The sequence below is a fragment of the Helianthus annuus genome, chromosome 7 (genome assembly GCF_002127325.2).
Source record: "Helianthus annuus cultivar XRQ/B chromosome 7, HanXRQr2.0-SUNRISE, whole genome shotgun sequence".
Lineage (NCBI taxonomy): Eukaryota > Viridiplantae > Streptophyta > Magnoliopsida > Asterales > Asteraceae > Helianthus > Helianthus annuus.
Genome location: NC_035439.2, coordinates 32537320 through 32551392, shown reverse-complemented (window position 1 = coordinate 32551392; position 14073 = coordinate 32537320). Strand labels below are relative to the sequence as shown.

Genomic DNA, 14073 nt, shown 5'->3' with positions numbered 1-14073 from the left:
CGAAATCTCTGGCCATACATCATCAGTACTTGCTCCTTGCAAGATACCTCCTTTCATATTCAACACACACATTCTGTTTGCTCCTTCATCCGAATCTGAACACATTTCAGAGGAGGATTCACAACAAATAACAAGAACAAACTAGTGAACCTCCTTTCACGTCTTGCAAACGTGGGGGGACCCCACGACCTGCGTTAGGCAAAGTTGAACCCTTCAACCCTTTTGCCTAGCCAGCCCAACTACTATCCTTGGTCTATTATTTGTTGTATCAACAAGTTGGCGCCCACCGTGGGGCTACGCCACTATTTTTCTCCAAAAGGCCTAGTAGTGTAGCTTATGTCAGAAAGTGGATCTCCTGGAGAAGTGAATCAAGTTCCTAACACTTCTACTCCAGGTGCTAGTCAAGCCCATGCAACTACACCTGTTTCTTTCTCGACACCGGGAGGTACTCCTGAGTTCCTGACTTTCAGTACACCTACTCCGTCCAGATCAGGGGTCCCTTCCCCTAATGTTGGTGTCACTATTGCCCCGTCACATGTTGAACTTACCCCGGAAGGGGTCGCCAACAATTTCCTTGAGTTAAGGTCTCTCCTCAACCAGTATGTGAGTAGAGAAAGGGACAAGTGAGTGAGGATCCGTCTAGACTACGACGAACCTGAGCCGACGTTGTCTCCTGGACCTCATATTCCTTCTTTTACAACTCGTGATGGTTCTTAATTGAACCGAAGCATATATATACATATGCTATGGGGAAGATTCTATGCAGAACACTAAATGTTGCGAGAACACGCAAAACAAAATGAATCACTCATTTTTTCAATCCTAAAAACTTAAAAATTAAATGAAAATGTTATAAATGTAAGATTTATTGTTTATCACACTAGAATTTAAAAGACAATATGAAAAATCTTCAGTTTTTAAATAACCTACACACATGTAGGTTATGTGTTAAATTACCTACATGTATGTAGACTATGTATGGGAAAAAATATATGATTTTTTAATGTATATATGATACACATATGAATGTAAGAAACATAAAATTTAAGAAATATGAACCTTAAATCCAAAAATTTAGTGATTTGGAGTTGTTCTTTTTGTTCTCGCAATAATTAGCGTTATGTAATGATCCTTATCCTATATGCTATAATTTTATAAAGCTATCATTTTATAGAAAAGTGCATATAAAAAATCAACTTTCTAGGAAATTATATTAAAATTTATATCGAGATGTTACATGTAAAGTATTCGAACTTGTATAAATAAAGTATTAAAGCATAATGATAAAAAAACCACTTTAAACAAGGACACGAAAAAGTAAATGACCTCAATTGAGTATAGACCACAAAGCCAACTATAAAGCATTCGTTTACTTAAAAAATAAAAAAAAATAATTGATAACTCATAACTATTAATATATTACTATGATTCTATGATGTGAAATATGAATTTGACAAAGGGTTGCAACAATCAATATAGTTTTTTTTTTGAACAGCAACAATCAATATAGTTGATTTGGTAGTAAACCACCCCACGAAAGGCGGCCGAGGACTTTGACCAATCCGAGTGCGACTTGCCGGTATTTGAGCTGCTTGCTTTTTGTTTCTTACTTCCCTTGATTACTTTGCGTCTCTATCCCACCATAAATAACTTTCTTTCTTTCTTTCCAGATAATATTATTAATAATAATCATATTCCCCTTCATCATCATCATCATCATCATCAACAATCCTTTTGGTAAGCTAAGCTACACAAACCCTTAATTAGCATCATCTTCACCGCTTATTGTTGTTCATCTATCTTTTGATTGGAACAGTTGCTGGGTTTTGTTGATCATATGATTTTCGTTTTTCTCCGGTATATAATTAATTGCAAAACTAGTCTATTTATTTGTTATGAATTCTTTTGGGGTTTCGCTGATCAGTGGTTCATCTTTTATGGTGACTGAAACATGGGGTGATTTGATTGTGTATTTTGTGGTGTTATTTTTGATTGATTGGATTCTTGTTTCATGTACTGCTTATATGATAAATTCATGGTCGGATTTATTTATTTATTTATTTTTTGTTGCCCTCGTATGTTTATTGTGATTTGATCAGGCTTTTAAAAAGGATAAGATTATAAGCGCGTAACTGTCACGTCATGCGGGCCATATGAAGGGTTGTATGGGTGTTTTACAAAGTTTTCATATGGGCCATAATGTTTATCGGGTCGCATGAGTTGGTGTTCTTGTGAATTATATGACGCGTGTGATCAGAAGCGACTTATGTGACAGAGCACACCACTAACAAAGGCTATACGGCTCGTATCACTCTTTTTTGCTGTTTATACTAATAAATACCCTTTAAAAAAGTGTAAACGGGCATGTATTAATTTAAACGGCTGTGTAACATCAATCTAGGCATCACGTCTATCTAAGACTATATGCCCGTATAACATCAATACGTCGTATAGATATGATGTGCTATCTTTCATGTACCCCCCCCCCCCCCCTTTTTTTATAAAACACGCTTGACCTTTTACAAGAAAACTTTCGTGACAGATAACAGACGTGGGACGTAATCAATATGGATATATATTCTGGAAAGAGATCTGTTGGCTTGAATGCTGCCCCTAAAAAGAAATCAAGTTCTGCTGCACGAAAGATTGCTAGTTCTCGAGATGAAGAAGTTGTTCAATACTGCAATAGAATTGGATGCAGTGGCAGACTTAACCACGCAAATCATCCTCAAAAAGTCACCAAGGTGAAAGAAAACGAGCTTAGTCGTGCCAAACTTAAGTCAAAAGCTCGAGATGGTCAAAGTCAAACCGAGTCAAACAGAGGTGTGTTGATTTCTAAACCAGTTAGGAGGGAAGATGAAGTGGAGTCATCGTCTAATACAAGGGTAAGGAAAGTTTATGGTCAAAGACCTGGTCTTGCAAACCAAGATGGTCAAAGTGGGTCGTTTGACCGTGGAAGGAGGAGTAATATAGTCAAAAAGAGGTCAAACGAAGGGGAAACGAGCTCATCTGCTAGAGGAAGGGGTGGTAGTTCTTCAGTAAGGACTCGAAGGCCTGCCGATGCTCACGGGAATAATCCATCTCCAATTCAATCTACTCATGTGCTTACCGATAATGTGGATTCTATTGCAAATGTAAAACTGTTTGTTATATACACATGGGTTCTAGTTAGGTGGACCGGGCGGGTTTATTTAATTATACACCTTTTTTTGGAAAACAATATTGGAGGGTTTATGCGTTAAACAAAAATACTATTTTGGAATCTTTCAACCCGTTTGACACATTTGACCATTTTCTTTTTAAAAATTCTTTTTCATTTAGAGATGAAACTTACCCGGGTCGGCTTTAATAAGTAAATGGGTTGAATTGCCACAATCTTAGACTGGTAACCTTTTTTTTCTTTATTTATGATCAACCTGTAATTTTTTTTGTGTTGTGGCGTGAAGGTATTACTTGCACTTGAGAGGATTGATCAAGAAGAAGGGTTATCATTTGAGGTAGTTTAAAAAAAACAACAAAACATTTTTTTATGTTCTTATTGAATTTATAAAATGGTAATGTGTTATATATCGTTATAAAACCTAAATTATTACAATAATAATCTGAGTTATTTTAAATAAAATAATTTATTCGGTTTTGTACATGTTGAATATAGTTAGGGTGACTTTCTACCTGCTTCGTATGTTTTTCATGTTAACAAACTTTGCCGATTTAAATGTGTCAAAATTGACTAATCTACCCATACACGCATAGTTGTTAATAGCGAATAGCGAAAAATAGCTCCAAGGGACCTATATGCTACATAGCGAATAGCGACCACTATTTTATATATAGCGATGCACTAGAAAAAGAATTTTGAAATGTATATTATATCATAATACCTTGGTATATATGCTATTTTACATGTATATTTAACAAAAACCTATAAATCCAGCTATTTTATAGCTATATCTAATTGCTATTTACATAAAAAAAAAAAAAAAAAAAAACTGTCGCTTTTCACGCTATTGGTCGCTATGACCCAAATAGCAACACTTGGTCGCTTCGCTACATAGCGCGCTATAGCGGTCGCTATTGACAACTATGCATACACGAGTCAAATTTGCCAACTTTAGTGACTAACTTGTATTTCTCCATCTGCAGCAATTTTTGGGAAATTCATTTCTTGGTGGTTTCAGTTTCTATGATCAATATAGGGGCATGAGACTCGACATCGATAACATGTCCTATGAGGTTGGTCTGTTTGGTCAATTTAATAGTCAATATTTGACTTCTGGTGTTGCATATTTGACTTTTGCTTATAGGAACTACTAGCTCTAGAGGATGAAATCGGTGTAGTGAGCACTGCATTATCCGAAGAGGAGTTATCAAAATGCGTTAATATCAGTGTATACAAATCATTGCATGTAAAGGATTGTAGAATGAGAGGCAATTGGTGTTTGGATGACACAAAATGCAGTATTTGTCAGGTAATTTCTTGTCATTTTTATTAAAAGTTTTACATACTTATGCTGTTATATTCGCCTTTTATCATTCCTAATATCAATATAGGCGTATTTAGGGGGTGTTTGGGTACGTGTTACCAAACAGATTATTGTATTATCTGATTATACGACGATCTAAATCAGTTTTGAATCAAATTCATACCAGATTATATTTATCGTATTATGAAGACCTTTGCCTCTTTCTTTTGATTGAAAAAAAAAATCATAAATAAAAAAATAATGAAACATATTCTAACTATTGATAACTATTGCTATATTTCAAATTTAAATATTTTAACCAAGGTTGTAAACTCGCTAGTCGGCCGGTGCGGTGGGGACTAGCGACTACTCGGGATTACTCGGATCGGGTTTTTTATATGTAGTTTTCAGTTTTATGTATACATATACACATTTTATAGGTAAATATTTTAAGTAGCTAGGTTTTAACTCTTACTCAACTCATTTTTTTAATATACAAGATTAATTGTTGGAATTCACATGGTTTGGTTGGAAACTGGCCGGAATTCAGAGGTTTTGGCCGGAATACACAGGTTTTTTGCCGGAATCGCCGATTTTTGGCTGGCCGACTAGGTCTGACTAGGCCCGACTAGCGATTACTGGACTGATTAACGAAAAATTACTCGGTTACTGGCTGACTAGCGATTAATCACCGACTAGTCACGGTTTTTACAACACTGATTTTAACAATACTTAAGAATGTTGTTTTTGGCCAATTTATTAGTAATCACTTAATTAATCGGGATTCTAATTGCTATAATCGTATACTAAGTTCTAAAACACATATATCTGAATACCCTTTTTGTATATTTGCATATATGTAAATCCTCGACAAAACACGTTATTCCTTAATCGAAAGCTTTATAAGCTGATTTCATGTCTTTTCAGGAAGAATTTATACCAGGAGATGAGCTAGGAAGCATGGGATGTAACCATGGCTACCATGCTGCGTGCATTTACCAGTGGCTGCGGTTAAAGAACTGGTGCCCCGTTTGCAAGGCATCGGCTCAACCATAAGACTCGTCACAAATTTGTATAATACGGGTGCACGTTCTACTTCGACTGTACAAAATCGTCCTTTTCTTTTACTTGTACATACATACATATATGGTTTGAAAAGACTATAATCCTGGATTAATGTTTTATTTATGGATATTTTTATTGTTACAATTACATATTTGCATCACAATGCTCTATTTGAAATACCTATACAAGTTTCTAGATGCATATGCAACTATTAACACAGAAACAAGAACAATCAGTGGTTTTCTTGCATTGCTCATCAGAGTCGACCCGTCTTGTATATATCTCGGTTGACTCCGCTTGGTCAACTCCATCGGAAGAAGTCCGGTTTCCTTTTGCACTGGTTCTGCAAGCGGTGACGTTGTTGGTTTGGTTTCGGCTCCTTCTTGATGTTGAGGAGTCACGAAATCAGGGATTTCGATGGTTTTTGCCTGTAAAAGAACGATGAATAGTGTTTAAGACGTAATTATCATATTGAAAGCTATGTATAGTCATCAACACGTAGTGTCGGGAAATAACTCACCAGCTTCTTGAATTGTAAGTTATACAAGATATCGATGTATCGCTGCTTCGCTTGCTTATTCTCTTTGTTTAGTTGCCTCCAGAAACCGTACATCGACCCCATGTTCAACGCTTTGTTAGCATACATCTTCCACGTGTAGCTGAAAAAACGATAACTTTTTAGTCCAATTCGAAGATAAATGTGGACCAAACCAGAATCAGACCGATACAGAACCATTTCGATTGATCTGGTTTTGTCTATATAAACACCTCTAGGTCGTAGCTACGACTTACCACTGGTAAATACGTTGAAGTCCAGCTTGTGACATCCGGTCCCAATACTCGGCGTCAACTTTGCATTTCGTGAAGAAGTCAGCAATCTTGTTGCTTGATTCATCTCCGTTATTGGGATTAATATGAAATCCAGAAACCCCGTCAACTACAATCTCTGCGGGCCCTCCTTGGTTGGTTGCAAAAGTTGGGAGACCACAATTCATGGCTTCGATAACCGTCAGCCCGAAAGCTTCATACAATGCGGGCTGCACAAAGGCTCCCTTTGTGTCAGCAATACAACGATACAATTCTCCGTTGCGTGTCCTATCGTTTTGAGCCGCTATCCATCTCATCTGACCCTTTAGTTTGTATTTCTCGATTAGTTGATGCATTTTCTTGATTTCCGCCATCTCTTCTCGGTCTTTAGATTTTGATGGATCGAAGAACCCCGCAACGACAACCAAGTTTACAAGACTTCTGAGCCGTTTGTTCTTCCCGTACCACTCGGTTAATCCTGTTATGTTTTTCACCGTATCTAGCCTGGCCATTGAGAATATAATCGGCTTGGTTACATCCGCCAGATATCCCCTATTCAACAAACACGTGAAATAGGTAAGATAAAAGCTAAAAGAAAACGGGTCAACCCGTTTAGACAAGTTATTCTACTCGTCTGACCCGCCCAACTTGCTACATCTAAGAATAACACTTACATATGCTCGTCGTTGTCTTTTTCGTTGTAAAGTAGTTCTTTGATCGCGGGATGAAAAGACGTTAACCGTTTCTCCGTCTCCGTGTACGGAAAATAAACCGATTGTTCTGCACCAGGTGAAGCTATGTTGAACTTTGGATCGAATACATTGATGCCCGACACAACTCTACATAGTCCAGGCATACTAAATGCCGCATGGGTCTCATATTGTCCGGGCCTTTGCTTACTACATTTGAACAAAAACGAGCCCAAACCCGATCAGATTAATTCAATTTTCTTACAAACAATCTCGGTTTTCAGACATCTAACCTTCCCACAATTTCTTGACAAGTGCTTGTGATTATGAAATCTGCAGCATTCATCGAGATCAAATCCGCAGTGAATTGACAAGAAAAATGATACTTTTTTTCAAACTTTTTCCAGTTAAGGTCCGAATCTTCGTACTTGGTCTTCTCCAACGCGTGTGCAATCGTTCCCTGAGGTTTAATTTAACCAAAAACTGTGACTCGAAGAACTTAATAACGCGTATAAGAAATTTAAACTTTAACAAATTATAAAAAACCTGTGTTACTCCGAACTTTTTGGCCGTAAGAGATGCCACAATGTTTCCATCTGTGTAGTTCCCAAGTATAAGATCTGGTTTACACTCCATTACCTCTAGGATTTTAGTTGCAGCATCCTAAAGAACATATGAACGTATCAAAACTTGACCCGCCTATTTTATGAAAACAAAATCCCAAACACGCGGTCTTGCCTTTGAGAATCTTTCGAGATATGGGTAGATGTCAAACCGTGAAACCCATTGAGGGACAACGCCTTTCAAGGTTCTAAAAGGAACCCGAAGGATGTGTGAGTGCATAGTGTTCAAGATTGGTTCCATCTCTTCATTACACTTTGTTCCTTGCGCATCGGGAATGAGTCGACTCACCTGCATATTTATAGTCATTTAGAATTTTTCAAAACTCAAAAAATCACGAATCTTGTTTCGGGGGTGTCAATCGTGTTGCATTATTCAACCTGAACATGACCCATATTTCTATTCATCGGCTCTATACCAGTACTCACTTAAAATCCGACCACAACCCGTTTAACCCACTTCTCAAATTGTGTCAAATGGGTTGGCGGGTAATAATCAAGTTGAAAACGTGTTAATCGGGTTGGTGGGTTGTGAAAAATGGGTTAGTGGGTCAATATGTTTAACTAAACGAGTTAAATAGGTCAACCCGTTATTTAAACAACAGGTTAGATATGCCAACCCAAATATTTTCGTGTCGGGTGCGGGTCATGTTTAGGGTCGTAAAGCGCCACCCCTATTTGAAACATACCACAAGAATCCGAGGCTTTGCATTCAGTCCTTGCTGCTTTATTCTCAGCAAGATCTCTTCCTCTAGTGCTTTCACTTGATCAAGAATGTAAACAACCTGCACATAAATTAGATTAATGTCTTGAATCATGTTGGTCAACGCTGCATTTGACCAAAGTTAGTCACCTGGCCTCCGGTGTCCGGTAATCCAAGAACATCAGACTGTCCAAAGTAACCGTGAATAGAAAAGATGACGATGTTGAATATGAAAGGAAGTCTGCTAAAGAACAATTCCATGTTAGTTGGATCGGGAGCTTGAAGAATCTCCGAAAGCATTTTCATCGTCTCCTTAACTCTTTCAGCGTTATCTCCCCATCCTTTCTCGAATCCCCATTCTTTAAGCCTATAATTTGCAAACACATTTAGTCAAGTTCATGATGATGTAAAGAAAAGGTTCGGTTTATCGATTACTTGGGCTCTAAGGTACTATATTGCTCGTCTTTCGGGTGTGCAGATAAGTAGACATCAGCAACAATCAATGCTTTCTGGAGCTTTGAAACTGTATCTATTGTCTCATTGATCATAAGCTTCTGCAAAAGAAAAACATGTCCATATACATCAAACTTCAAAGATGTGCGCCGGGTTGGGTCAAAAAGGGTAGGTTTTTTTTTTTTTTTTTTTTTTTTTTTTTTTTTTTTTACGGGCTGGTCAGATAATACTTTTTTCAAAAATGTTTACATTCATTATAATAATTTAGTGACAAATGTGATTATAAATGATTTAGAAGGTTAAATATACTCTATCAAACCGCCCATTTTGACCGTTTTATTTATATATGTTATAGATAAAACATAACCCGAATCAACATAATTCAGTATATGATGATCATGACGTTTACCTCGCCATGATAATTTAGAGCTAGCAAATGGTCAAGCAAAGGCTTTGCGTTTTCTAGATCACCACCGATTCTTGAAGTCATGAACTTCGAAATGTATCCGAGTCCATTGCCGATAGATGAAGGGAGAATAAGGCGCGGTGTGCCAAAATCGAATGCTCCGAAATCGAGTTCTAGGGCATTTTCGTCTTTTGCCCTGCTTATGAAATTCTTTTTAGCTTGTAAACAATGTTGTAGTTCACTTGGTACACAAAGATCATTAAAAACAAAACAATTTAAGGTGCTAAACAGGTTATGCTCGTGTCGTGGGTTGGTAGTTCAAACCCACAAATTGTGTCTGGAACCGAACACAACACGGTTTAACGCGTATTCAAGAAGACCAAGTCAATTTTTTTTAACTCCCCTCTCACACACTTAGTTGGTCTTCTCTCGTTAAAAACCTATAATGTAATATCCCACTCACATTTTTTTTTGAGGGGGGGGGGGGGGAGGGAGCCGGTTTATGTTTGATATACAGGGGTGGGGTGCGTTTAGCCAAACCCTTTTTAACATTATGCTAGTAAAATACGACTCGTTACCATTCTTGATCGTAGATGGATTCTTTGAACTTCAAATATTGAGAAGGTGTAAGAGATTGAACAGTGACGTCATCAGCATTGACCTTAACGTATGCCCATTGTCCTGGATTTGCCCTCAATCCTAAAACAACATATGGTGGAATTACGATTGCCTCCTGCATGTATTTCACCACATATATCCATGAATATCGTTAAATAATAATAATAATATTATTACTAATAACAGATAAAATTATGAAATAATAATAAGTTCTAAATGTTAATAGTTTTTAAAATTAAAAGTGACATAAATGTGTTCAGCAAGTTTTGTCTAAATGTAGTTTTTAAAATTAAAAGTGACATAAAGGCAATATAAATAAAACTTGGTTAGTAGTGATTGTTTTTTTTTTTTTTTTTTTTTTTTTTTTTTTTTTTTTTTTCCGATTGACTTAAATGGAACTTTTGTGAAGCTTAGTAATTAATGATGTGATTGTTTTCTTATCTATTGCCACTTACTTCAGGTTAAATGTGATTTTTTTTCCCACTAAACCATGACTCACGTATTTTTCGTTTAGATAAGTTTCTTTTTAACATTTATAAAATAGTTTCACAACTAAATTTGAGTGGTCATTGTAGCCTGTAAAAAAGTTACTTTTGGTTGATAATAATAATAATAATAATAATAATAATAATAATAATAATAATAATAATAATAATAATAATAATAATAATAATAATAATAATAATAATAATAATAACAATAATAATAATAATAATAATAATAATAATAATAATAATAATAATAATAATTTGATGTTATAAATAACATGATTAAAACAATATAATGTTTGTCTAATTAATTAAATTTTGTTAAATATTATAAATTTAAACAGTAATAACCTGTGTGGAACTTAAGATTTGTCCCAGGGAACCCTCCAAAACCTTTGTTCTTTCAAGCTTGTCGTCAATGGTTTTTTCAATGATGTTCATCAATTCTTGAGGCTTCACCATTCTTTTTCCACGTGATGTAAAACTTTGAAAGAAAAAAAAAAACAGTTATTTCAAATAGATAAAACATAAGAAAAATGAATTTTTAATGATTTTGTTACACAATTTGACATACCGCTCGAAGCATCTCCTGGCATGGTACCGGTTTTGCTTCAATGCATCGACCAAACTTGCTGCTATTCCGAAATCCATGAAAGACTTAGTGAATTGAATATATATCGCGAGAACAACAACTTACGTGAGTTGATCGGTTTGCTTTTTTAATATGACGTTTTTAATATATGTTACAATAGCCTAACCCGGACCGTCCTATTCCGAAAATGGTAAACAAGACAAGATGACAATGAGTATCGGCCAAAAACTGGTTTTATAGGGAACTTTGTAATATAAAACTTTGATGGCAAGACTAGAGATGGTTTGTGAGGGGAGAAAGAACATTCTTTGGTCAAGTATGTGGGCCAAAAAAACATTTGACTTGTACTAAGGAAAAGAATATGTGATTTTGTCGTAAATCAAATCTTGATGCTTCATCCTGAAAATCATTGATAGGAAGAAAAGTATTATTTTTATATATATTTAAGATTGAAAGTTATATAAAACATATTCAAAGGTAACAAAATATGTATAGCATTTCCCTGTGTGTAAGTATGCTTAAAACTCAACTTAAAAAAAAAAAACGTGTAACACACATTCTTCAAGCTTATTATTAATTCCAAACCAATGTTAAGTATAAAAACACAAACCCTCAACGTTACCCACACTGATACCAGTAAGCTAGAAGTCAATTGCTAAAACTAGATAAAATAACAGAACTAAAAGAGATCGGTTCACATAACGCACCATCGTGAAACAAAAAGATAATATTGTTAATGTTGGATTTGTACTTCCTCGATTTTAAATAAAATTTATATCACGGAGATAAAAAAGCACGCCGCATCGGTGTATTTGAAATTTTATAACTTGAAAACCTGAAAAGTTGAACAAAGCGAAACTTAAATAACACATTTGGATTCGTATTTCAAATATTTGAAGTTGATCTTTACTCGAACAAAACAATTCGTTTTAAATTATATGGGGATCTGTGAATTTCGAACCGAACCCTATACTCGGTGTTACTCCATTTTGAATGTAAGTGTTGAAAAGAAACTCCAAGAAGAATGTTAGCAGCTGAGGAGTGACTGATAACCAAATGAGTCATCTAAACTTAGTAATGAAGCGTCTGAAGTGTAACGCTCCGCATGTTTGTACTTTCCATATTTAGAAAGTTGTATTCGCATTTCTATTTTCAGCAACTTGTAATCGTGTTTCATTTCCAATCTTGTGATCCGAGACTTTAATCATAATGGAAAATTGTATTTATATAAATGATGTTCGATCCATACTTATGTTACATGTAATCGTTCATCAAATACGTGTTTACATGCGAAACCGAGACTTATTGTAGGATCGTTGTACGACCTAAACGAGTCGATCAGAAGAGTTTTAATCAGAATCAAAGGCGGAATTCGATGATTCGGACTTGATTACAGCTTGATTCATGCTTAGATTATCTTGTTTATTGATTTTAAAGCTTTACAGATCAGTTGACAGTTTGGCAGCACCTCGGCTCTGAAATCTCGAACGTTACAAATGAAAACCAGCTCAGGTATATATAGTGGTGCCATTTTGCATGGAATGGATATTACCCATTTCGTGCGAAATGGGTTTTTCCCATTTCGTGCGAAATGGGTTTTTCCCATTTCGTGCGAAATGGCTTTATCCATTTCGTGCGAACTGCTCAAACACCACTTAAACCCTAATTTCTAGCCTACTGAGCACTGGTTTATCCTATCTAGGTACAAGACTCGATACAAGACGAAGTTGACAGACATTTATGCACCAACACTTATGGTACACTTAAATTATCATTCATACATACACGATACGTATCAAATGCATACACACGCTCCCGATACTTGAAAACATACAAAAATATGAAGTTTTAGCATAGAATAACAATCCTACACAAGTTCAGGGGTCAAATTAAGCAAAAACAGACTTGCTGTGGAAGATGGACACGCCGTGTCATGTGGGCAACCCATGCTTCCCTGCCACGCGACGCGTAGACCCTCAATTCGTAGAAAGTTGTTGTCACACCCCCCAAAATCCCACACGCGGAGTACCACCGCTTGGAGGCGTGACATGACCAGGATCAAGCCATCAATCATAACAAACATAGCATTTAATAATAATAAAAGTAATTAAGGTAGTTCATCATGACATGATTGATGTTTCAAAACCAACTTTGTTTAAGTAGCGGAAGCATAGTAATGTAAACTCAAAATAGTTATAAGTTCAAATATCGTTCATGATCCATATCCCACAACGACCTTCTCCTCCCTGTGCAAGCTCCATAATGTACCTAAGGTCCTGCAAGGCATGCAGCAAATAATCAACAAACTAGTTGAGCGAGTTCACAGAAAGTAAGTTCTTAACAGTAATGCGTAAGTTCATCTTGTGGGGGGCTTCCCATACATGTATATACTATTGGTGAGGGATTCTCACAGTTATTCTTAATAATGGGGGTTTCCCATTATGGTACTTACTAGACTAGTGCAACCATGTGTTCTTCTTAAACCGAGAACAGGAATACGTACTGGGTCACGCAGGATTTACGTGACGTGCCCTTCCCCGAGGACAGTGGTACGTGTGGGGGCTACGTAGGCTTTACGCAGCGTGTCCTTCCGACCCGGAAGACAGTAGAAGGTATTGGGTTACGTAGGCTTTACGTAACGTGTCCTCCCGACCCGGGAGACAAATGGCAATTTCTTGGGTTACGTAGGCTTTACGTAACGTGTCCTGACTATCCTGAGGACGATGGTCTATAGTCTAGTGAATGCGTAAGTACGAGTAATCATTCCATATCAACATTTCCAACCCAATTCCCAACCCGGGAATCCCATGCCTTGGCTGTGTGAACTCACCTTGGTTTGCTCGGCAGATACACAAGGAGTACAGGTAAGCTAGTAAATGGTCAACCACGTCCTATCATGGTTATAATACAAGTCAGGTCTTGACTTAGATATTACACGTTTGTTTCGCATAGTCTAGCACGTTACTAATCACGTATAAATCATGGCAACATTTGACAGTTAAGCAATACATACAACTTGTACGGTTTAAACACGTAAGCCCAATACTAATCGGCCCAACCTGTTGTGCGAATTCCCATAAAGCCTGATCCAAATAATTATAGCAGTCCGATTAGCAAATATGAAAACAAGTCCAATTACTTGGCCCAATCAATTGGGCCCGTGATAGCG

The 14073-nt window shown here is 36.5% G+C and overlaps 2 protein-coding genes across 3 annotated transcripts; one reads left to right on the top strand and one right to left on the bottom strand.

Moving 5' to 3' along the window:
- The first annotated feature begins 1511 nt into the window (after positions 1-1511).
- On the top strand, positions 1512-5698 carry LOC110868212 (E3 ubiquitin-protein ligase MBR1). 2 transcript variants are annotated; one of them, XM_022117323.2, is made up of 7 exons: positions 1512-1579; positions 1671-1737; positions 2543-3134; positions 3447-3497; positions 4144-4233; positions 4305-4469; positions 5391-5698. In XM_022117323.2, the coding sequence occupies exons 3-7, from the start codon at positions 2568-2570 to the stop codon at positions 5517-5519; spliced, it is 1002 nt and encodes a 333-aa protein (XP_021973015.1). In that variant the 5' UTR covers positions 1512-1579; positions 1671-1737; positions 2543-2567; the 3' UTR covers positions 5520-5698. The 2 variants fall into 2 exon arrangements, with proteins under 2 accessions (XP_021973015.1, XP_021973016.1); XM_022117324.2 differs by lacking the exons at positions 1512-1579; positions 1671-1737 and adding an exon at positions 1749-1857.
- On the bottom strand, positions 5614-11112 carry LOC110868211 (sucrose synthase 7). The gene is made up of 14 exons (XM_022117322.2): positions 10887-11112; positions 10664-10796; positions 9785-9939; positions 9210-9402; positions 8783-8901; positions 8498-8714; positions 8334-8429; positions 7763-7936; positions 7571-7687; positions 7318-7484; positions 7010-7234; positions 6321-6887; positions 6049-6187; positions 5614-5956 (listed from the first exon to the last, which is right to left on the bottom strand). The coding sequence occupies exons 1-14, from the start codon at positions 10961-10963 to the stop codon at positions 5696-5698; spliced, it is 2640 nt and encodes an 879-aa protein (XP_021973014.1). The 5' UTR covers positions 10964-11112; the 3' UTR covers positions 5614-5695.
- Positions 11113-14073: the final 2961 nt, after the last annotated feature.